Source organism: Pteropus medius, unplaced genomic scaffold (assembly GCF_902729225.1).
Source record: "Pteropus medius unplaced genomic scaffold, Ma_sr-lr_union100, whole genome shotgun sequence".
NCBI classification, from domain to species: Eukaryota; Metazoa; Chordata; class Mammalia; order Chiroptera; family Pteropodidae; genus Pteropus; species Pteropus medius.
This window is the reverse complement of record NW_024349796.1, coordinates 13,962,993-13,985,809: the sequence shown is the minus strand read 5'-3', so window position 1 is coordinate 13,985,809 and position 22,817 is coordinate 13,962,993. Positions and strand designations below refer to the sequence as shown.

Below are 22,817 nucleotides of genomic sequence, written 5' to 3'. Positions count from 1 at the left end.
AGCCTCTGTAGAATCATGTGTGGTATCAATATATAAAATCAAATAAACTTCTTATATCCGATATTCTTAATGTGGACAGCGAGGATTCACAAGTGTCTCTAAGCAGCACAGTTTCACGGAACACGCCCTATACACCTGACGCTGGGGTAGGCGGGGACCGTTTGCCCGGTTCTTCCCATCTAACCAAAGTTTACCAGGAAACGAAGAATTCATTTTCACAGCTAACACCAGCAGCCGACTACTATGTCTTTAAGTATAATCGTACTCACCCTCATGCTCCCCAAATTTTGAAACGAGAGTACGTGTTAGTCTTTCCTCATCCTTTCCTGCTGGATCTGTTGCATTTAGCCCTCTTGCTATTCTCCTGGCTCTCAGACTGGTCGGCCCTCCGTGGCATTGAAAGCGTAATCTTTCCAAAATGCACATTTGATCACATCGCCCTCTGTATATAATTCAAAAATTCTAGGGATTGGCGTGCATACCAAACCAGTATTTCCTGAGAGATGCGGATGTGTCCCCTGCTTTTTTTCATGGATGTTACTTCCCTACTAGTTGACCACTCATATTCTGACTCATTTTTTAAACTCAGTTGGAAGGTCATCTCTTCTAAGAAGCAGTTTCTAAATACCCCAGAGATTTACTTGTTCTTTCCTCACAGCTCCCACTGTACCTTGTACATATTTTTACAATACTAGCATTGTATTAGAACACTTTACTTCTCGATCTCCTTCATTAGACTGTAACATTTTGATAGTTTTGTTGGTACTCCAGGGCTTAAAATTTTTATTAACAATTTGGAGACTGAATTTAATAAGAGAAGTACCATTTCTGACCTGACCGAGCTACGCAGACAACCCAGAAAAGGTTGACTACCATATACTATAAAAAGAATTGTTTTTCAAACTAAGTTTAATAAAATGCCACTAATCAAAATAAAACCACGGAAAAAGATTTGGCTCCCACCTACTCAAATATAGAAAAGTTTTGTTTACAAAGTTGCAGTGGTTGTGATTATAATCTCCGAGACAAGGGTTCCATGAGCTCATATTGTAGAATATTAAGTCAGAAATTTTAACACTTATTAAACAAAATCAATGAACACAATTTGGATACTTATTATCTCTATTTTTTTCCTTTTCAGTCTTAACGATTCTCTATTTTTCCTTTATAATTAATTTTTTAAAATAACCTAACTTTACTACGGTGTGTGTGTTTAATAAATATTTTTTCGGAATCTCAAATGCATTTTTCTTTGACTTCCCACTGAATCCTTTCTTCATTCAAATGTTATGAGTAGCACTTAAATCTTACTAACTTAGAATGTACCGTAATAGACACTGCGCGAAAGCATATAAAACGGCAGAAAAATATTAAGCAGTAACTTCTGTGTAAATCACCTATGAGCGATGAAAAGGAAGAGGGAGACACAGCATGGATACCCCGATGGAAAATAAAAGCCAGTAGGGAAGAAATGATGAGCTACCCGTGAGTCTGTGATAGGAGCACTGGTCCAGGTCCGTTCTGGCCCATCTGGGGTGACCACGGGGCAGGTGGAATCAGGAAGAAAAGATTTTCATCATTACGTGCCAGACGCATTTCTAAGTATTTCAGATGAACTAATTCAGTTATCACAACTCTAAAGAGGTTAAGGAGATTCTATACCTACAAAGTAGTGAATCAGGGGTTAGAAACCCGCAGTCTGAGTCCAAGGCCAAGTTCTTCACTATGCTACACGGCCCTCGGCTGCATTAGTGCACTTGCAATTATATCCATAACTCAGGGAATGTATGTATAAATACTCTAATGCATTATATTCTCATAGAGGTTCTTGTGCCACCTTTTCAAATAAATGAGATATTCAGTTAGATCGATACGACAAATAATTGCAACGAAAATTCCCTACGGAACTAGAATGCTATTTTCTCTATGCGTCAAAGTTAAGCTTTGTGAAGAATCCAGCAGAGACAAAAGGAGATTCTATAACTAACGTTGTACAGAGGTCAAGAATCATGTGTATTGTGGGGCATATGGTTTAATTCCACAGAGTCGTTACTGAAGATTTACATTCATTGGCTAGTTAACTAATAGTACAGGTAACAAGGACAAATGACCATGGACTTGTACTTTCGTAGTCTCTTTCACATTTCATGCTAGGGGAGAGGCTTTCTGGACGTTAGATTATTTTACGAATTCTAAAAAAATACTTTTTTTTCGTTCCCAATGTTTTATATTCATGTAATAACATACGTAAATATTGTATACATTTTAATGATTCTGTAATGAATTTCAAATGTGATAATTCTATAATAATAGTTTATAAATCGTCTAAAAAGAAATTTTTGTTGTTATAAATTCCATGGAGCTTTGATAAAATACTGACCATATTACTAATTGCTTTACAGATAAAAGTATCTGTTAACAAGATGGTCTTTGGACTTCAAAGAATAATTAAAACCTTCCACGATATGGTAGAAAAAGAACCAAATAAATTCCAATTAAGGCAAAGAATTAAATGTAAAATAAATAAAATTATAGAAAACCAGTAGAAGATGTATTTGAATATTTATTCAAGTTCTAGAGACCTTCCTAACCTATTATTAGATAAATTATTAGAAAAAAATCCTAAAAGATTACTAGACAACTTAAAAAAGCTTTTTCTGTGTGTCAAAATATAACAAACAGAATTGGAAGGAAAATAACAAGTGCAAATTAATTGCCACTTTTTCTTTACTTATTTTCAGCAAAGATTTTTTTTCACGACAATATGTATTATTCAGTGAGGGTGTAATAAGATGGATGTTTTAATACAGGTGGTAAAAGTGTCAACTTGTATAATTTTTTCGTGAAAGGAATCTGACAATATTTATTAAGTCTTAAAAATGTTCAGTTAAATGGAAGACTCATGGGTTTTGAAATGAAATGAAAATCTAGATTCAAAATTCTTAACTCTGACTTTACAACGATCCCGTCTCTTTTCAAAGATAAACAAGATGGAGTTACTGATGGGTGTGGGGTAGCAGGAGGGACAAGTAGGTGGCAGCTACAATTCATGGGATAAACTCTTTAATGTATGTAAATTAGCATACTTTCTACTTTTTTTATGTGTGATGATTTCGTAGTTTTACGTTAAAGCAATTTCTTATCCTAATCTCTCCTTTTCCCACTCATCATATTACTTCCAGTTCTCATTACTTTATAATGATAAATTCAGCATCTGGTTTTTCCACATTCAACTTCGCATCTCTTCACTTACCCCTTGTGCCAGAAAATTTTTCTAAAGCACAGTTCTCATTAACTCTATGACTCAAATATCTTCTTTAATCATTCCTCACTAATTACCCGTAGAATAAAAGATAAAAGGGAAACCAGAAAGCATTTATCGAGAGCCTAGACGGAGCCGAGTATTTTACAAGCATCGTCTCCTAGTAAAAACAGTGTATTATTATGCCCCCTTTACAGACAGGGTAGCAGAAATTCGGCGTAGGCAGCTAGGTGGTGAGCCCGGTGGACTCAGACTGGAACCAGCTCTTGCTGCTCTATCATTACGCTCTTCAGCCTCAGTGCAGCTCGCAGAGTCCATGAGGCGTGTTCCATTCCGACCGCAAACTGTCCTCTAAAACCACCCAACGTTCAGATCGATAAAAACAACAAGCTCTACCTTTTGCACTCCTAGGTGCCGTTCATACCATTCTCTACGCCTAGACCTCTAAACTATAATAGTTACATTTTTATTTTATTTTAAATGAAATAAGCTTTATTTCATTTAAAATTTTATTTACCTGTGCCTCTCACAATCTCAAATGCCCCTGCTACCTTCTTATTAAACTCTTCTCAAACAGCCTCAAAGACATCTGATCTCTTCTTCATCTGAATTCCTGTGGTATTTAATTACTTAAATCATCGATTCACTGATCACGTCATGCCATGCATTATAAACCTCCTAAGCATTTGCTCCGTGCCAAGAATTGTGGTAGCTCCTGGGAAATGATAATAATACGCATGATCATTCTCTTGGAGGAGCTGTCAGTTATACTGCTTTAGGGCACACATCGCTGGCCTGCTGGCACTATGTCACCACTGAGAAGTACCTCCTGGGCTCTCGTAGGCTATAAGCGATCGTGAGATAGGTCCTGTTTTATTCAGCTGTGTGTCCCTTCGAGCATATAACATAGTGCCTGGCACACAGCAGGAACTTAGAAAAGATTTGGTAAATGGCTGAATGATGGAGTCGGTCATATAGTCACACATTTCGGATTCCGTCTTGTGATTACGCTGTATCATCCCCTAGACCGAGTTGGGTGCCCTTCCCTGTGCTCCTCCCAGTCCTCCCATCATGGTCTATACTTATCTCTATTAGAGTTAAATGTAGCTGTTAAAACACAGACACACAGAAACAGAGAGACACAGAGGTAAACAGAGATGGGGAAACAGAGGCACAGAACAGTGGTGTCCCTGGGCTGGTGGAAACTACTGTAGAAGTTGCAAGCAAGGCAGAAAAATTCATAATAACACGTTGCTTCTCAACTCAGTGAATAGTTCAGCGCTTCAATAAACGCAAAGGAAGTTTACTAATTTACGCAAGTTCTGTCTATAAAGGATTTCGATGTGCATTTTACTGTTATTTAAAACATGACAGAGATAATTTGCTTTATGATTTTATTAAACACAACTCATTATAGTTATATTTAAAAGTAAAATTCTATGTTCTCTACCAGCCATATTCTAAACAGCCAATCTTATTTTGTATATATTATAGAGATTTTATAGTTTATGTATTGGATGATTACAGAAAAGGGTAATAAGTAGAATAAAGGGCTTATGTAAAGGCATGTTATATCCCCTTGGGGAAAGAAATTGCTAAAGATGTTTAACAAAACTTTATACCTTATTCCTGTGATATTACCGCTGAAGAGTTTACTGTTCATGAACTTGATGTTCTATCTTAATCATGGCAATATAGCTTAAACATATTTATAAAACCTAAGCTAATTAAAATAAATTGTTTTTAAAATTGAAATGAATAACTGAAAATTAAACACGAGATTCTCAAATTACGTGATTATTAAGAAGAAAGTGAATTCAAGTTTCATGATCTGTTGTTTAGAATTCTAATATATTTAAATCCCTTAATAAGTTTATCTGAGATTGTGAACAGGTCAAATGATATACGAGTGCTCCTTAGATAATATTCCAAGTGAAGTTCAATGTATAGAATTAAGCAAAAGTGAAAAAAAAAATTAAATTACCAACATTTAAAGGTCTTACCTATTAATATCCTGTTTTTCTTGATGCCGCTTTTGACTTCATCATCAATCAAATCTGTAAGCACTTCACACATTACGTCGATTGATTCCAGGTGTTCTGGGCAGTCATTAGATATTTTAAATCTGTCAAACCATACATTGGAGAGTCCTCCTTTCATAGGAGTATATGGCCTGTTTAAAACCAAAAATGTGAAGAAAGAGAGAATAAAAGGGAATGATATTAAAATGGATGTTTTACTTTCTAAAAGATTAGTGTTTTGAACAAATAATTTTAATTTCCTCCATTTCACAAGTGAAAAAAATTCATATTAAAAGTATCCCCATGCATATTGCATTAACTCATCTATATTTATACTAATTTATTAACATTTACTAATGCCAGTTCATCATCTCCATTCTCTTCATCTATTAAGATTCATAAATTCCCCAGAAAAACCCTACAAAAAGGGAATTTTATATACATATATTATGTATGTATACGGTGTGTATGTATATATATTTTCTGCTCAATTTTAAAAAACAACTAATCAGGTCTACTTTTTAAACATCTGCTTCAATTTACTTTTTTTCCTTTAATATAAGAATCAATAGTTTAGTATTCACAGCTAAATGAATAACGTTTGTCCATGAGCAATATTCAACCCCTTAAGAGTGAAAAACTTAATTCAGCAAAATGCTTTTAAAAGCATTTTGCGGTTAATTTGTAGCGCTCAAGTATAAAAAGTGAGTTAACAATTAAGGGCTTTCTCGATTACGTTCAGACAGATCCTGCTTAGAATGGCGGCGGGAGGGGGTCACTTCTGTTTTTTTTTATTTTAACCAAGATTTGGAACTACTTTTTTTTATCTTTTCAGGAACCTTGAAGTGAGAGTTTGACAAGAGACAACTAATCTTTGGCAGCACTCGTCATAAAGATATATTCCATAGTCCATGGGGTGCTTGTCCATGTTGGACTTGTAAGATGTTTTATGTGACAAGATGCTCTGAACCGCTGTCCCGTTGAACGAGGTTGATCTCATACTATGCTTTCCATTTATGTACGAGGTGGGGTCACTGCAGTATGGGTGGGGCCTTGACCTATTCGCTGTACTCTGGAGTGCTCTGTTTAAGTGTGTGTGTATCTTGTAGTATTCTAAATATTCCGTGTTTTAACCAATTGCAATGGAGTTCAGGGGTCCTGTGTTCAAGTCCTACGTGGGTAAAGGTGAATGAAGTCTTAGACATCCCGGCAAGCAAACGCAAAGAGGCACACAGGGATATATAAGGCAAACGTGGAGAATAATGATTTTTCAAAGATAGGAGAGTTCACTAAAAGAAATGGCTTTTCACTTGGCAAGACTTGCTTTCTCCTTACGAGACGGTAAAAAGAGTGTTTATGTCATATGCAAGAAGGCTCTACAAAACACGACCAGTGCCAAAGGTACCCATCGTGATTTGAAAGAATTCTGAACCAGTGCTTGCTAGGTGCAGACTTCCTCCTCCACCTACCGCTTCGCCCATCTCAGAGCTGGCTGTATACTCTCACCCTCCAAAGTCAGGGGAATAAAAGCATGAAATGCGCAGAACCGGAGGGCTGAGAGACACCAGATGAGCCTGATATCGGTCCCCTCATCTCTGGTGACAACCCGAGTGGAACCTCGGCCAACCCGGAGAACCAGGACTATTCCGCTCCCATTCTCTTATCAAAAGACCCCATGATGCTCTGTACGGATCTGTCCTTGGGAAGCATCCAATCGTGGGACCGATGGGTGATACCGATAGCGGTCCGACCACCCCAAAGTAAGTGGGCACCCACTTCCGGAACCAAGAGATCAAGAGGGTTATATTTGGAAAGTTTCTGAGAGAAACTGAAAGAAATCTGGAAACAAGAACTCATCTAGAGGATCCTGTTTATTTACTAAAATAGAACCATGTTATAAACGTTACTTTGCAACACGCTTTCTAAAATTTGAATGTATATTTTGAGCATCTCTATAATACAGCCCATAAAAACCTAACATTTTTCTTAGTTTATGAAGATTCACGATACTTGCCAAATGCGGGACACCGTAATGTACGTGTGCGTATGTGTGCTGTTCTGATGTCTTTCATGTAAATCGTGTTTACTGTTTACATCATTTCTCCTCTCCACTTTCGCTCCTCCGACACTCGCCCTTCACACTAAATAAACCGTGTTTATGATCTAAAATACATCCTTGAATATTTTCCTTGCCCATGTAGTAAAACATGCAGGTTTACAGGATATTTCTGAAAGCACTACTGCTTTTCAAAATTAAATGGCCTATTTGCTTTTCTTACATGCATTTTCTCCTTTAACAACACCTCATGGGAATCCGTCCATCTGATTCACTTCTAGCCCATCCTTTTAAACGGCTGTATAATGTCTCATGATGACGATGCTCCAAGGTTTAGTCAGTACTTGGTTAGTCAGCACTAATGAGCACTTGTTTGGTACTCACGTTTTAGCCACTAAGAATGTTGCATTAAACATATTTGGTGATGATATGTTTCAAATTGTATCCTGGAACTTTTATTCCTAGGAAGCAGAGTCCAAAACCAAAACTGCTGGATTGAAAGGTATAGTTTTAATCTTAAAGATGTTTTAAATGTTGCTTCCATAAAGGCTATAAAAATCGGCCTCGCTACAACGAAAGTAAGAACACACTTTTGCCCATAGTACTAATAGCAGTAGGCGCTAACATCCTTAAAAATATTACATTTTAAGGGTATCAACTATGTACATAGTTTTAAAATCGACTTTATTGAGAAATACATTTTAAGTGTATAGTTCAAAGATGTGACAATGTAACCTCCATCTCCACAGTGGTAGGTCATTCATTCTCCCTCAGAAAATTCTTTCATGCTCCTTGGCACACGATTCCCATTCACGTCCCAGGGAACCAATGAGTCATTTTATCACTTTAGATTAGTACTGGCTATTCTAGAATACCACATAAATGAAATTATCTATTCACATCATTTTCTGGTTTTTTTCTATTGTGGTTTTGATGTTTTTATTAGTTTAGAAGAGCACTTTGCTTACCATTGACACAAATATCTGTCATTTGTATTTTAAGCACTTTTTAAAATCTATTTTTATATTTTGATATTATGTAACTATGGCGTCTTCGTTTTTAAATCAGATGAAAGACTTTATATTTGATATAATGTCTTAAAAAAAAAACAAACCCTAAATTTCTGTGTCTCCTAATTTGTTTAAAAAGCTCTTCCCAATCCATATATTTTAACATATGGAATACAAGATTTTATTCTGAGATTGTTACTTTTGTTTTTACATTTAAGTCTTGAATTTTTCTGGAATCTTTTTGTACCTGAAGTGACCTAAGTGTTCAGATTAACTTTCTTTCATATAGATAGACAACTGTGCCTGTATTACTGCTAAAAAACAAAACAAAAACTCTTCTGTGCCAAAGGAGAAATTCCATTTTTGCCATACGTTTAATTTTCTAGTTCTGAGTTATCTAGTCACTCTCAATCTAGGTGCTTACGCCCCAATGGCCAACACACACTATGTACAATGGAGGGACTTTTCTCCAATGTGCCTAGAACGGGACTAGTTTTGTACTATCCTTGGGAAAATCAAGAAAATAGTTACTTGAATCATTTTTTGTGTGTGTTCTATGATTCTGGCGAAAACTCTAGTTGAGAAAAGCTCTTTTTTCCTTTGTGTTCTTCTGATCTGTTTATCTACACCGTGTCAGGATCACACTGGCCGTGTGACGGTGGTTTTAGAGTGTGTCCTGAGGTTAGGTAACACAGTCCCTCTCTCGCTGCCATTATCACCGCCGGTGTCTTTTTTAGACTTGCCCTGCCTATTCTCAGACATCGTCCTTGTTTATCTACGAAATTTATCAATATTCGGTGAATTTTAAAATAATTTCAAATAATTCCCCTTAAAAATCCTCGTGGGGTTTTACCTAATATTGCACGATTGCCTGAGAAGTCACATTCCATGACACAAACCTGAGAGGAGGGAAGGCGTTTTGCAGACGGAGCTCGCCCCAGCATCTGCCACATTCTGACCTTCACCTAAGGCTCTTCCGCCATTGTCCTCCCAGGCCCCCAGGGGGTGCACAGAAGACACAATCCTGCTCCCACTGTTTAGGGGGGCTCCTACAGACCCTCAGTTCTCCCCCACTTCTGTAGGCCTTCTGACCTCAGAAGCTGCTTTACTCGAGAGAGGTAAATGAATTGGAATCAGAAGGACAGAGAAGACAGAGAGCATTCAAGCCTCCTACCTCCCAGAATCCCTCTCTAGGGATTAACCTTCTCACTTTCAAAATGAAAGCAGGTGCTTTCCGCCTAGTATTAATGTCCCTGTCAGACAAAATGAAATTCTGAACTCTATTCACTTTGCCACCAAAGCCACGATGATCTCCTGAATGAAAACTGAACACACCACCGACTTTAAAGCTGAATTCAGCTGTTACTGTCTTAAATTATTTCTACTTCCCTTTTCCCTTTATTCTGTTATTTCTGTGTTTGTCTGTCTAAACACTTAAATAAGGGTGATATCATAGGCTAAGATATGAATCATTCTGGGAATTCAGCCATTAATAGAAAAAAATGACATTCACTTTACTTTCGTCTCTGACAGTGTCTTACTTAATTAGTGATAGATAGATGCTCCATTGAGGTGGAATTCCAATGGAAGTTTTACTAATATAGTAGCTTTTAATTCTCTCTATTCTCTAAGAAAATTAAAATTTCTGTCCAAAGGAGATAATTGGGAAATTTTAATGAGACAGAATAATTTAGAACTCTTTTGCTAAGAAAACATAATTGAGAATGCATAACTCTCTTAAGATGCTAGAGTAACTGTTAAATAAGGCATAAAAGTAAGACTGCTTTTTAAATAGCTAACAAACTAGTACATATGTTATACTCATTCACCTTCGTCCTCAAATAAATCACTTTATTAGCTGGTATAAAACAGCTCAGACATTACCACAATAAATAAATATGTTTGGCTAAAGACATCTACGTGGCTCCTCAGTCAATCAATCAATCGAACCATTACACACTGGTAAAGTATTAAGCTTGAATAAAATGCCCAGGGTTGAAAAAAAAAAAAGAAAGAAAAAAGAGCTGACATTCATCCGGATACCACGTTCTGTTTTGATCTGCATTCCCCAAAAGCCATAAAATCAAAAGGCCACCCATAACCTTTAAGATAACAACATCGGGCTCCAGCCTTCCTTGTCCTCATTTCACAGAGGTACCCCAGTGTTCACTTTTCCCTCTTGCTTTTCTGCAAAGAGGACAATCTCATTATTGATCCGGGGGCTTTGCATCTGATAGTCCCTGTACCTGGAATGCTCTCTGCCACATCTCTGCATCATGGGCTCCCACTGATCCCTGAGGTCCCAGCTCAAATGTCACTTCTGCAGGGGAAGCTGCTTTAAGCCTACCATTTAAAGGGTACCTCCCTCCACCCTACAGCGCACACACAGAGACTCCCTATCACGTTATCCTACTTACCTGTCTTAACAGAATTTATCGCTATTTGAGGTTAATATATTTAATTGCCCTCTCTCTCTCTCTTTTTCCCCATTTCTGTGTGAACTCCTTGAGAGCGGGGCCTTTATCTTTTCTACAGCGATACCCTCAGTGCCAAGGACAAGTATTTGTTGAATGACGAATGTCCATAATCATTTGTGTCACTTGGATGATCTGTGTCGGATAGAAATAAGAGAACATCTAAAATTGTTTTATTTTGCTCTGAATAGCTTTTGACTTGAATTGTTCTAAAATCTGTACTGTGATTTCTAGGAAAAGGTCAAATATTTTTGTTGCTTTTTTTTTTTTTAAAAAGCACGTATTTCTAAGAAAACAAGTTTTGACATACTAATAGGTACTTAAATGTGCTATTTAAAACACCAAAGAAGTAAAACTATTTATTCAAAATAGCTTTTTTTAACAGGGTTCCTTACCAGTGAAGTGAGCTTATAGTACAGATCTATTAGGATTAGGAGAGGGTCCCTAACATCATGTTTCAGGTAGAAATTTGAAGTGACAGAATAAAGGCGTTTATAACACCTAAATTGAAAGTGCCTAACTCTGTTTTGGAATACATGTTTAATGAAAATATAAACATGCACTTCATATGAAATATAGCCAATCAAAAAGTCGAGGCACTATGCAGATCTTATTCATTTTAGAATCTTTCAAAACACCAAGGGAAACGATATGTCATCATATAAATGGCTTGTTAAAATTGTTATTATTTTTAAAATGGAAATTCTAATAGTAAACCCAAACCAAGAACACCTCTAATTACAAAGACAATTAAAGTATGTCATAGAAATAAAAATCTTTATTGAGCACTTCAGTTAAATAGAGTCCAAGTTAAGGGAATGAAAAAAAATGAAAATGAAGCAATATTTTCCATTTAGATCAACACGGCGAGCTAATTGCTGACTTTCACTTAATACGCCCTTAACCGAACTGATTAAAAACAACTATTAAGTAGGGTCGAGGAAAGGAGTATCTTATAGCCAAAATGGCAATTTACAATTTAAACAAAACACACTGATACGCTGCAATGGACCACGACTGCGTAAATATAATTGACTACTGTTCTCTTAAATTTTCAAACATGTATGACCGTTGAAAGCAAAAATCAGAGCCTTGTTTGACAGAGTTTTCAGTGTATGCAGATGAAATATATACAAGCACAACATAATGAAGAGAGGATAAAGGAACCTCTGTGTTGTAAGTTTTCTACATTTTATGTAAAATGGTAAAAAAAAAAACCCTAAATACGTGAAAGGTTTGATACCTATCTTGTAATCTCTAAAGTAACAGGAAAAAAAAATAGATAAATAAAAATGAACTATTAAAAAATTCAAATTCGAATAATCCAAAAAGAAGACAGAAAGAGAAAAAGACTGAAAAAGAGTAACAGACTTAAACTCAAAACATATCAATAGCTACATTAAATGCAAATGGTCTAAACAAATCACTTAAAAGACAGAGACTATCAGATTGGTTAAAGAAGAAAAACGAAGCCCAAATACCTGCTGTCTACAAAAAACAAACAAACAAACAAACAAACAAACAAAAAAACACCTCACTTCTAATATAATGATATAGACAGGTTAAAAGTGAAAAAGGTATAAAAAAACATACTATGCAACAGTAACCAGAAGAAAGCAAACGGATGGAAAAAGATGCTTTAATATAAACGGTAGACATAGGAAAGCTGATATATTATTATTGAACAAAGTACACTTCAAGGTATTACCAGAGATAACAATGAACATTTCATAAGATAAAAGTAGGTATTGATGAGGAAGACAATCCCACACAGGCATGCACCTCATAATATCACTGAAAAACACACGCAAAGAAACTGTCAGAGCTAAAGAAACAGACTAGCCAATTATAGTTGGAGATTTTAACAGCCATTCTCCAGTACCTAAAAAACCAGCTTAGAAAAAGGACTACACAAATATAAGATTTGAGCGATACTGTAACTACCTTCATGTATAGACATTTATAGAATTCTAGACACACAAATGCACATAGCACAGTCACCCGGGGGGACCACATACAAGACTGTGTCTGTATCAGAAGACTGAGGTTGTGCAGAATATTTTCTCTGACACAATGAGATGTAAGATGAACTAAGACCACAAAAGTTTCAATCAAGAGAGATGTGATTCATATTTGAAAACTAAAATATTTTAGAGCTTGTAATTTTAAATTACATATTAAATGAAGTTTCTAACTGCTCTGCGAGTCTGAGACATCTGGAATGAAAACTCGGTGATGTCTGCACTTCTCATAAAACAAAGGAAAAATGATTTCACGGTAACGTTGAAAACCATTTTCTAATCTGATAAAATTTTAAACCAGTCTTGCTTGTTATGCTGTTTATAAGATCCCTTCTGACATTTAGAAAATCTTCAGTCACAAGTTATGCAGCCTCGATCAATGACATTTGATTTCCCACATGGAAAAGGACCAGCGAAATACAGCAGAGCTACAGAATGTACAACTTGCTGAATATTTAGCACGAGATAACATTGCTAGGTCAGTTGAGGGTTCCGCTGTTGATATTTAAAAGCGACAAGCGTATTTTACAAACTTACTCGATTTGTGTATTAGTAGAAGAAAACTCACTGGTATTATTATCCTTAATTATATATGTTTTATTTTACTATTTTATTTGCTGTGGCCTGATCAAGGATTGGGTCCTGAAATGTTCTTATATTTCTATAGCACGGATAGATCGTATTTGTAGTAAAAACATATTTATATACTCTTTCTGAATATTTTTGAAAAGCTCGATTTCCAGAATAGGAAATTACAAATTGCACTGGATTATGAGGGCTTTATTTCTTTATTTTAGAAATCTTAGAACCAGTGAAAACAGGAAAGCAAAACTTTACAACTCTATGCTCACGAGGGTAAATCTGAGACTAGAAAGCCTTTTGAAAGAAAATCGAATTTTGTTTTTAATGTTTCTGACCGAGAAATTAAGTCTAAAAATAAAGGAAGCCTAGTACACAAAGACCCGTTCTTAAGCGCAATCTCGACTTTTTTTTTGTATTGATTCAAAGACAATAATGCCATTCAGACTGTAATTACCTCAGATGTTTGTTTTTCTAAAATATAAACAGCTGAACACACTGCAACGTTTTTTCCTCCCCTGAAGGAGAAACAAGACTAATCATCTAGTATGTGAGGGGCAGAGGTGCAGCTTAAAGCAGGACATCTCAGCCGAGGGACCACCGAGATGCGGGACTGACTGCATCATTTCTGTAGTGGGGACTGTCCTACGAAGTGCAGGTTGTTCAGGGCCATAATGGCCTCTGCCCACGAGATGCCAACCACCTTTTGAGTGGCCCTTCCTCTGTGCTGTGACAACCAAAAATGTTTCCCAGGGCAGCCAAATGTCCCTGAGGGATAATCACCCCTGCCTGAGAATGAATGATTTAAATTATTTTATTAAAAAAAAAATCTTACAAATTCAAGAGCTGTAACTCAGGAGAAATTTAAGTCAAAATGATGATTTGATCTAGAACAGTGGCCCCCAACATATTATCATGGTAACTCCTTTTCAGGATCAAAACCTTGCTATCCCTAGCCATACACAGCTATAGAGCAATTAAAAATGCAGCTAGTGCAACTAATGAACTGAACTTTTAATTTAAATTAATTAATTAGCGTCCAAATTGACATGTGCTGTATACGTAAAATACACACCAGATTACAAAGATTTGGAATGAACAAAAGAATGCAAAATAGCACTTAAATAAGTTTCTATTGATTCCATGTTGAAATGGCATTTTGGATATAATTGGTTGAATAAAATATGCTATTAAAGTTAATTTTATCTGTTTCTTTTTCCTTTTTTTACTGTGGTGTCCAGAAAATTTAAATTTGCTTATGTAGCTCATATTATATTTCATTGGTTAACAGGTCTAAATTATTTGATTATCTGTCCAAATGGCTGTGGACTATAAAAACATATAACACCAAAGTTACTACATAATCTTAGTAACTGGTATTAGATCAGTGAACTATTTCAACGATTTTATATTTTACGAAATCACAACAGCGCCCGCAAATAATTCTTAGTGTACGTGAAGAATTCTGGACTCTCACAAGTATCTCTGGCCTAAAGTTTGAGATATACTGGCCTGAATTTCGTGATGACGTGAAATTCATAAGCTGAAAAATATCCGTTACCAGAACCACGTTTCCAATGATCTTCCATTCAATTTTATCAGACAATTACATTTCTATTTAGGCTGAAATGAACTGATCTTTCCCATCCTCGCTGTCTTTCTCCTTCCCAACTCCACTGCCTTAAAAACCAACAGCAAATAACAAGCTCTTTGGACATTTTCAAAGACGTTCAACTTACAGCACAAAAATAACCCCCTGGTCATTATTAGGTCTTTTATTGGTACCATCAAACTACTAAATGCCTCTAAAATTATATTAACAAAATAATATAATTTTTGACTCCTAATTCTCACAACAAAAGTATCATTTTATTGTTTTACCTCATTCAAATCTATCAACCGAAGTAAGTAAAATCTTAACGAGTGTATAAAAAAGGTCCATGAATGTCTGGCTCTACTGCTCCTTAATATTAAATTAACAGAAAAATAAAGCAAAGCATTTGCATAAGCACATAGCATGATTCACAAAAATAAATCAAGAACAGGTAATGAGAAATCAGATTGGGTTGCACAGCCCAGCACAGTGTTCCACTTACGCCAAAAAGGACTTGCAAACCCCACTTGAAAGCATATGTTCAGCACAGAAGACTATGTGGATAACGACTGAATAATTACAAAGCAGTGGTTTGACTTCAAAACTGTATCAACCACGTGACCGTGCATCTATAGGCTGTAAAATGAACTATTTATCAGGTAGTCCACTCCATATTCCTATTCTTGTTTACTTGATTCGAAAGCTTTACATTATTTCTAAAATCTTTTAAGTATAGAAAGGATGCCATGGATCCCTATTCTCAAGATTATGAACTCTGGGTTAACTAGATTATTAAAAAGATTATGGTCATTGGAGTTGTTAAGTTTCTTTTCTGGGATGGATGAGGGGACAGGAAGAGAGTGAGAAAGGTGAGCAATCTGCAGCCAGAGATTGGCCATGCTCGAGACAAAGGTGAAGGTGAGCAGGGAACGCCGTACAGAGAGGGAAGAAATTACTTGCCCAGCAAAATTGGACTCGATAGTGTAATTGCACACACACACACAAATTCTGGACATAAAGTACCCCAATTTAAAATATTTTCAATACAGAATTAAGCTTAAAGAACACCTCGCTGGTACACCTGTTTGTGCTTTGTGGCACAGAATTATACCGAGCAGTGAGGTCAACTACATACCTGCGAGGGGCTGTTGGGTAAATAACTTTTATGTGCTGGAATGCGAAATCGTGATTTAAGACCTCTTTGATCCATCTTCTCAATCCTTTTCCAGAATCACCTGATGAATCACAAAATCTAGATTAAGACACAACGTTTTGAAAATACGGTGTATTTAAAAGCAGTTTTTAACTTTGGTGTCACGCAGAGGATGGAACGAGGGGAGAAACTTACACATGAAGTAACTGTACAGAGACCACTTATCCATACACATTGATTGATCAGGCGCCAATAAGCAGAAATACTTTTGATTATTTTACTAACTTCACCATTGATCACTTTTAAAGACCTCGTTTAAGATTGAGTTTTAAGTTTTCTCATCTCTTTAAAGGGTATCATAGGAACAAATAAAGTCAATCAATTTTTCTAAATAAAAAATTCTCTTTTTTTTCTTTTCTGATTTTAAACACTGTCATTGCTCATCTTCATTTTTAAAGACAGTCGATTCCTAAAGTGCCTATAAACTTTTATAGTAATTTTCTTTAAAATAATAAAATCCTTCATAAGGGGGCATCCAGCATACTTTTAGTTTTAACTTGAAGAAATTAGAATTTAATTTGGTCACATGTTTACATGACCTAAAATGAAGATGATATATTCCAAGGCTGAAAATTAACCAAACGTAAGAATTAATATATGTGTACTTCCATTAAAAAAAAAAAAAAAAAAAAGGCAACAGAGATCCAACTCATATAGTCCTGAACGGGAAAATTTTAAAGGTAATAACTTTAATTTTTTAATCAATCCATTCATTAAGACATCGATTCAAAAAATACCTACTGAATCCCTACTAATGTGTCAGGTCAAGAGGCAGCAATGAGGGAGAGAGAATCTTTACTCCTACAGAGTATATAGTTTATTGTGAGAAACGGACATCGTCAAATAATCATATACCTAAACGCGAAAGATAGACGGAACCGTTACAAACGTGAGCCCCTGGTGCAGCACGGGTTTACTGTATTCAGAACCCACCCGGTTGAGGAGCTTGGGGATAATGTCCCTCGAATATGAGCTTTGCGAGATGAGGTTCGTTTTGAGTTTTATCCACCGAGACGTGTGTTCATTTCACGCCTAGAACAGGACTGGCACAACCAGGGCGTCTGACAGGCAGGTGTTAAGTAGTCTGAATGAGCAAAAAGCGCAGTGCAGAAGCGAAGGGCACCTCGGATAGCAGCAGGCAAATGCTGAGGCTCAGCCATCTTAGTTCTTAGCTGTCATAGTGCTTCACAGGAAGGAGCAGCATGACAGCTAAGACCCGAAAAGCAGAAAAACGAAAGGCGGAGCGGTGAATGCGAGATGAGGCTAGGGCCATGCTTTTAAAAATAACTGCAATAAAGAGTTTGGCTGGCTTTTGTCCCCAGTTCCTAAGAAAGAGGGAACCTCTAAACTTTTAGAATTTCCTGAGTGATTTGAGTGTCTTTGTTATTCATGGAAAGGCCCTCAAACCACAAGACAGTTTCTGCTCGGGCGATGACTCAGGAGAGGAACGGGCCAGCCAGAAAGACCAACCATGTGACTAGGAGACTGGGGCTTTGAACCCTATGATATCAGTCTGACCTCCAGGGAGTAGAGGAGGCTGGAGACTGAGTTCAAACCCAAATCAGTCATGTCTGTGTAATACAACCCGAATCGAAACTCTGGACAGGAAGCTCAAGGAAGATTCCCTGCTTGACACTACTCTCTGGGCACCGTCGTACCTCGATACCGAGAGGGTGCTGCACCCCGGAGGAGGACAGAAGGTCCAGCTGCTCTGCTCACCTTACTAACACGGTGACCCCCACACCGTCCACCCTCCTTATTCTACTTCCTTATTTGGACAGGACTGTCTTCTACTACATATTTCCTCCACTAGGATGTAAACTCCACGAGAGCAAGGATTTTCGTTTGCTTTGTTCACTGCTGAACGCCCAGAGCCTGGAACAGTGCCTTGCACACAGCAGCCATGTAACAGATATTCCTTGAATGGATGGATTAATGACTGAGTGGTTACTAGGCAGTTGGATAAACATGTCTGGAGCTCACATGAGGCCTAAAATGGAGACATGCCTTTATGTCACCTGTTTATAGGTAAAAATAGGATCCATGGGCTCATATGGAGTTTAGCCTAGGGAGAAAAATGTAGGATGAGAAGAGGCCCTAGGACCAAACATGGAGGAACCTCAACATTGATGGCGAGGCAGAGGAGGATGAGTCCGCAAAACAAACCAGAAGGAACAAATAGAGGTAGAAGGAACCAGGGGAGGGATTCAAGAAAGCCCAGTGCTGCCGACAGCTCAAAGAAGAGGAAGATCGAAAAATGCCCATTACGATTAGCAACAGAGGTTACTGGGGACTTTAAGAGCCAACTCCATCAGCTGGCTGAGACTATATGGGGAGAAAGCAAGACATGCATAGTTTGGGCCTCCGTGCACCTTACCTAAGTAAGGTAAGCAGAAATATGACGCATACCATCGCAATGAGAACTACAGAGTCCTATGGAAACATATAATACAGTGAATTAATCTAATCCGGGAAGCTGAAGGAAGCTACTTAAACTATCATTTGTTTTTAATCATCCCTCAAAAAGGTACTTCTTTGGTATTTTGGCAGTAGGAAAGGCACAGATTAAGTTGGCTGTATATAACTTACATTCTCATTTGTTCTTTACGGTTGTCATACGTAACCCAGATGAGAACCTCAGGCTCTTAAGATTAAAACAAACAAACAAACAAACAAACGAAAACACTAGATCTACCTCTAAACACTCTTTTTCAATCTTGAAAAGCAAAGCTGAACGCTATAAAACGTCTATCCACCTAGTCGCGAAGTCTCCTTTTTTAAAAGCAAGCACCTTATTCCAAGAGTATGGTAAAACTGTTAGAATTGGTTTGCCCACATGTGGATTAATCAGAAGCCAAACATCTCCTATAACAACCACATATGTTAAAGTCTAATATAAAATCATACTCCTAATAAGAATTTTATTTACTAAAATGGAGATCTAAATATACAGAAATTACATTTTACTTGCATAACTGGCAGAATTCTTTGGAGCAATACTTTGCTTAAAGTACAAAGGGAAAAACAATATGTACAATGTATAACTCAGTTTCAGAGATATACAGTTACAGGTTATAAAAATGTCATAATTTGAAACCGAAAAGAGTAAGAATAGTTATTTTAAGCACAGTAATCCAGGAAAAGCCTAGGAGTGTTTTCTAAAGATCTTATAAAATAATTAAGTTATTTATTAAAAGGAGTATGGTATCGGGGAATTTCTGGGTGCTTATAAATGGAGTCCTGAGTTGTATTAGTAATAATCGCATAGTCGTAAAACTGTTATTATTGTAGACATTTCACCTTCTAAATATATTTCATCAGTCAAGTCTTTCCCTTTAAACGTTGTTGGCCCTTTTCTCTCCCGTTTCCAAAATGATACATCCTAGTTCAGAATTTTTTCACCTTACATTTTCCCAGCACTGATTTTGGAGTCAGAGAGATCTGGGTTCAAGTCCCAAATCCACCACCTCTTACAGTGATGGCCAAGTGACCTTGGGCACGCTGTTCAACAGATCAGGCCTCAATTCCAAAATGACAATACTTCCCACAACCGCCCGCTTTCTTGGTCTCTACCCTGTGCCTTTCCAATCCCCGCCATCCTCCGTAAGCCTACATATAAGTCTTAGCTAAAAGACCAAGTTCTCTGTCAAGTGTGACAAGCTCTCCATCGCCTTAACAAAGCCTAACCACAATTTTCCCCTCACGATTCACTTGGCAGTAAACCATGCACCATCTTGTGATCGCCCCTGCCCTGCTGACTCAAACTAATTGAACTGTTTTTGTTTTTAACTTTAGGTAGGCCCCCTGAGGACACCGGCTGCATCTCATTTCTTTAAAAAAAAAAACAATTCCCAAGAAGTCACCCTGGGCCAAGGCCTAGGGATGCGCAGAGGAGAAAGAGGGTTCTTATTTCTGAGGAGCTCAAGCGAGGCCCAGTGGGGCAGCGGACCAGTGAATTACAAATGAGTTTAAGAAACGGTATCGTTCCCAAAGGCAGGTAAGTGGGAGAGTATGTGCCCCTGAGGCTCAGACTTGGCTTTGTGCTATACTTGGGGGGTATTTAATGACAGGAGGTGGGGACAGGGGGACAAAGGAAGGAGGAACAGGAAGGACAGGCACTCCGGCCCGGGCACAGTGCCTTACAAAAGAGAGATCGTCAATACACATGATTTAAGTTAACAGTGGATCTCAATTGCTTACATTAGTATGGGAGGCGGGGGGGTAAAAATGGCAAAAAATAATCCAACGCGGATGAAAACTCGAATCGCTAACAGCTGACCCTGGGAAGTACTGTCTCCAGCAGAGGACTTACCTTGCTAACTGGCTCTGTTTAGCCCTGGGGGACAGGGATGGGGGATGGCAAGGCTTGCACTGGAGAACATGTTGGGGATGGGGATGGGGGGCTGGAGGAGCCGCGGGACACGTGGGCCCCCAGCGAGGGCGGTGGGCCGATGGCCGCAAGACAGGAAAAACAAAGGCGAGGTGGGGACGGCTCGGGACAGACAGGTCGCCAGGCTGCGCGCGTGTCCGCAGCCGCGGGGCGAGCGAGGACAGCCACCCTCTCCCGAGACCAGCGGGCCGCACTGGGGCGCGGCGCCCCCCTCCCTACTGGGGCAGCTCTGGGGGCGCCTGGGGGGGGGGCTGTTCCCCACGCTGCAGAAAACAAGGATGCGAGCTGGAATCCACCTGAGCCATGCAGGAAAATCAGAGAGGCGCTGTGCCTCCCGGCCGGCGACACCACGCACCGCTGCAGGCGAACCGTCCCCGATGCAGCAGCCATGGACGCTGTCACCACCGCCTGGCGCCCCGCCCCGCGGCCGCCGGGGTGACGGAGCCCGCGCACGCGCACAGGGCCCGGCGCGCTCCTGCCGCGGGGTCAGGTGGGAGGCGCCCCCAGCTTCTCCCAGTTGGCTTTGGGTGAAGGATGCTGTTACGCAGGTGATGGCTTCGGTAAGGCCGAGGAATGTACTTAGTTGCTCTATGATTTTTAACTGAAATTCTAAACTCAGGAGTGAGTGCCTTTTGGTTTGGAAAAATATTAGCGTTATTCTCTTTGAAATTGAACAGGTATAACCATAGTTGACCTTCTATTTTGGGACTTGAACAGGATGTGTGTAGCTATTTATACAGGGGATGACATAGCCATACAACAACTCTACATAGTTTTTAAAAAATAGTTGACAAGGGAAATCTAATTTACAGTGAGACCATCTCACACCCGTTAAGGTGGCTAACATTGAAAAATGGAAAATAAATGTAGGTGGTGATGTGGTTATATTGGAACCCTGCGCACTGCTGATGGAAATGTAAAATGGGGTAGCACCTGTTGGAGGCGGTTTGCTGATGTCTTAAAAAGCTAAACAGTTACCATATGATCTAGCAATCCTACTTTTAGATATATATGTAAAAAAAAAAAAATGAAAGTAGGGACTTGAGCAGATACACGTACACTGGTGTTGATAGCAGCATTATTCATAATTGCCCCAAATGGAAACAACTTAAATGTCTTTCGATTGATTAATGGAAAACAAAATATTATATATGTATACAATGAAATATCATTCAGCCTTAAGAAGGAATGACATTTTGATACATGCTACAATGTAGGTGAACCTTGAAAAACAGTGTGCTAAGTGAAATAAGCCAGTCAGAAAAGGACAAATATTGTATGTTTCCACTTACATGAGGTACGTAGCCTAGAAAGACAGGAAGTAAAGTACAGGGTACCAAGGGCTAGGGGGGCGGGAAGAGGGGGAAGATACTGTGTAATGACTACAGCCACTGAACTATATAAGGACAAATGGTCCAACTGGCAAATTTTATATTATGCATATATCATAATTTTAAAAACACTCCGTTTCCCCCCAAATGGAATTCCTTTCAATTTAAAGACGTAACCATAGATACCTTTTTATACTGAGAGCTACATCCCCAACACGTAACTCTTTCCTCACGTAAAATTTAAAAACAACCCAGCAGAACATTCAGTGCCATTAAACACCAGCCTTCCTTCCATTATAGTCCGCATCATATTGAAGTAATTATAACTCTTATTCGTAATCGCCCTACTCCCAAGTGACTACACTGCTTATTATCTTGGGTCAGTTGCCAAGACAGGCTCTATGCTATCGCAGCGTTATACCAGAACTGCAGATGGAGATGCTCCGACATGCCATCAGTTAACCAGGTCAAGCAGGAACTCCCAGTCCGTTCACCAAGACCTGTAGCTCTGCAGCTGAGAGACCGAGACTAAAGTCATTAAGGAGGGCATGCTAGGTCGGGTTGAACTCTGACATGCAATTCTCAAAAATAAAATACTTCTATCTCTAGACCTGCTTTTCCCATGTCCATTATCGATGACTTCGAAGAGCTGGTTGAGAAGGCAGCACTGTACTAGGGGAGGCCACGTGGAGACATGCCAGGTAAGCCTTTAAGTTCAACTCTTAGGACTCTGTTTACTGCCGGAAAACTTTGGTACACATGATTCCATGCTTTTGAGACAGCAAAAAATCAGAAACGATTATTTAACAGTGATGGTTATTATTGCTCATAATAATAATAAGCAGCTGAAGTTCATTAGACGTCAG

The 22,817-nt window shown here is 38.3% G+C and overlaps 1 protein-coding gene across 10 annotated transcripts in view; it reads right to left on the bottom strand.

Annotated features, from left to right (window-relative positions):
- LYPLAL1 (lysophospholipase like 1) overlaps nucleotides 1-21,058 on the bottom strand; it is a 155,485-nt gene extending 134,427 nt beyond the window's left edge. For 8 of the 10 annotated variants that reach the window (XR_005657384.1, XM_039883391.1, XM_039883392.1 and 5 more), the window contains exons 1-3: nucleotides 20,917-21,041; nucleotides 16,153-16,252; nucleotides 5,266-5,435 (exon numbers count right to left, since the gene is read on the bottom strand). Coding sequence is in view for 9 of the 10 variants with exons in the window: in XM_039883391.1 (XP_039739325.1) it covers nucleotides 5,266-5,435; nucleotides 16,153-16,252; nucleotides 20,917-21,010 (364 nt within the window). In the remaining variant the exon portion in view is untranslated. Of the gene's footprint in view, nucleotides 1-5,265; nucleotides 5,436-16,152; nucleotides 16,253-20,542; nucleotides 20,669-20,916 lie in introns of those variants that run through there. The other 2 variants (XM_039883398.1, XM_039883399.1) reach the window with 2 other exon arrangements.
- Nucleotides 21,059-22,817: the final 1,759 nt, after the last annotated feature.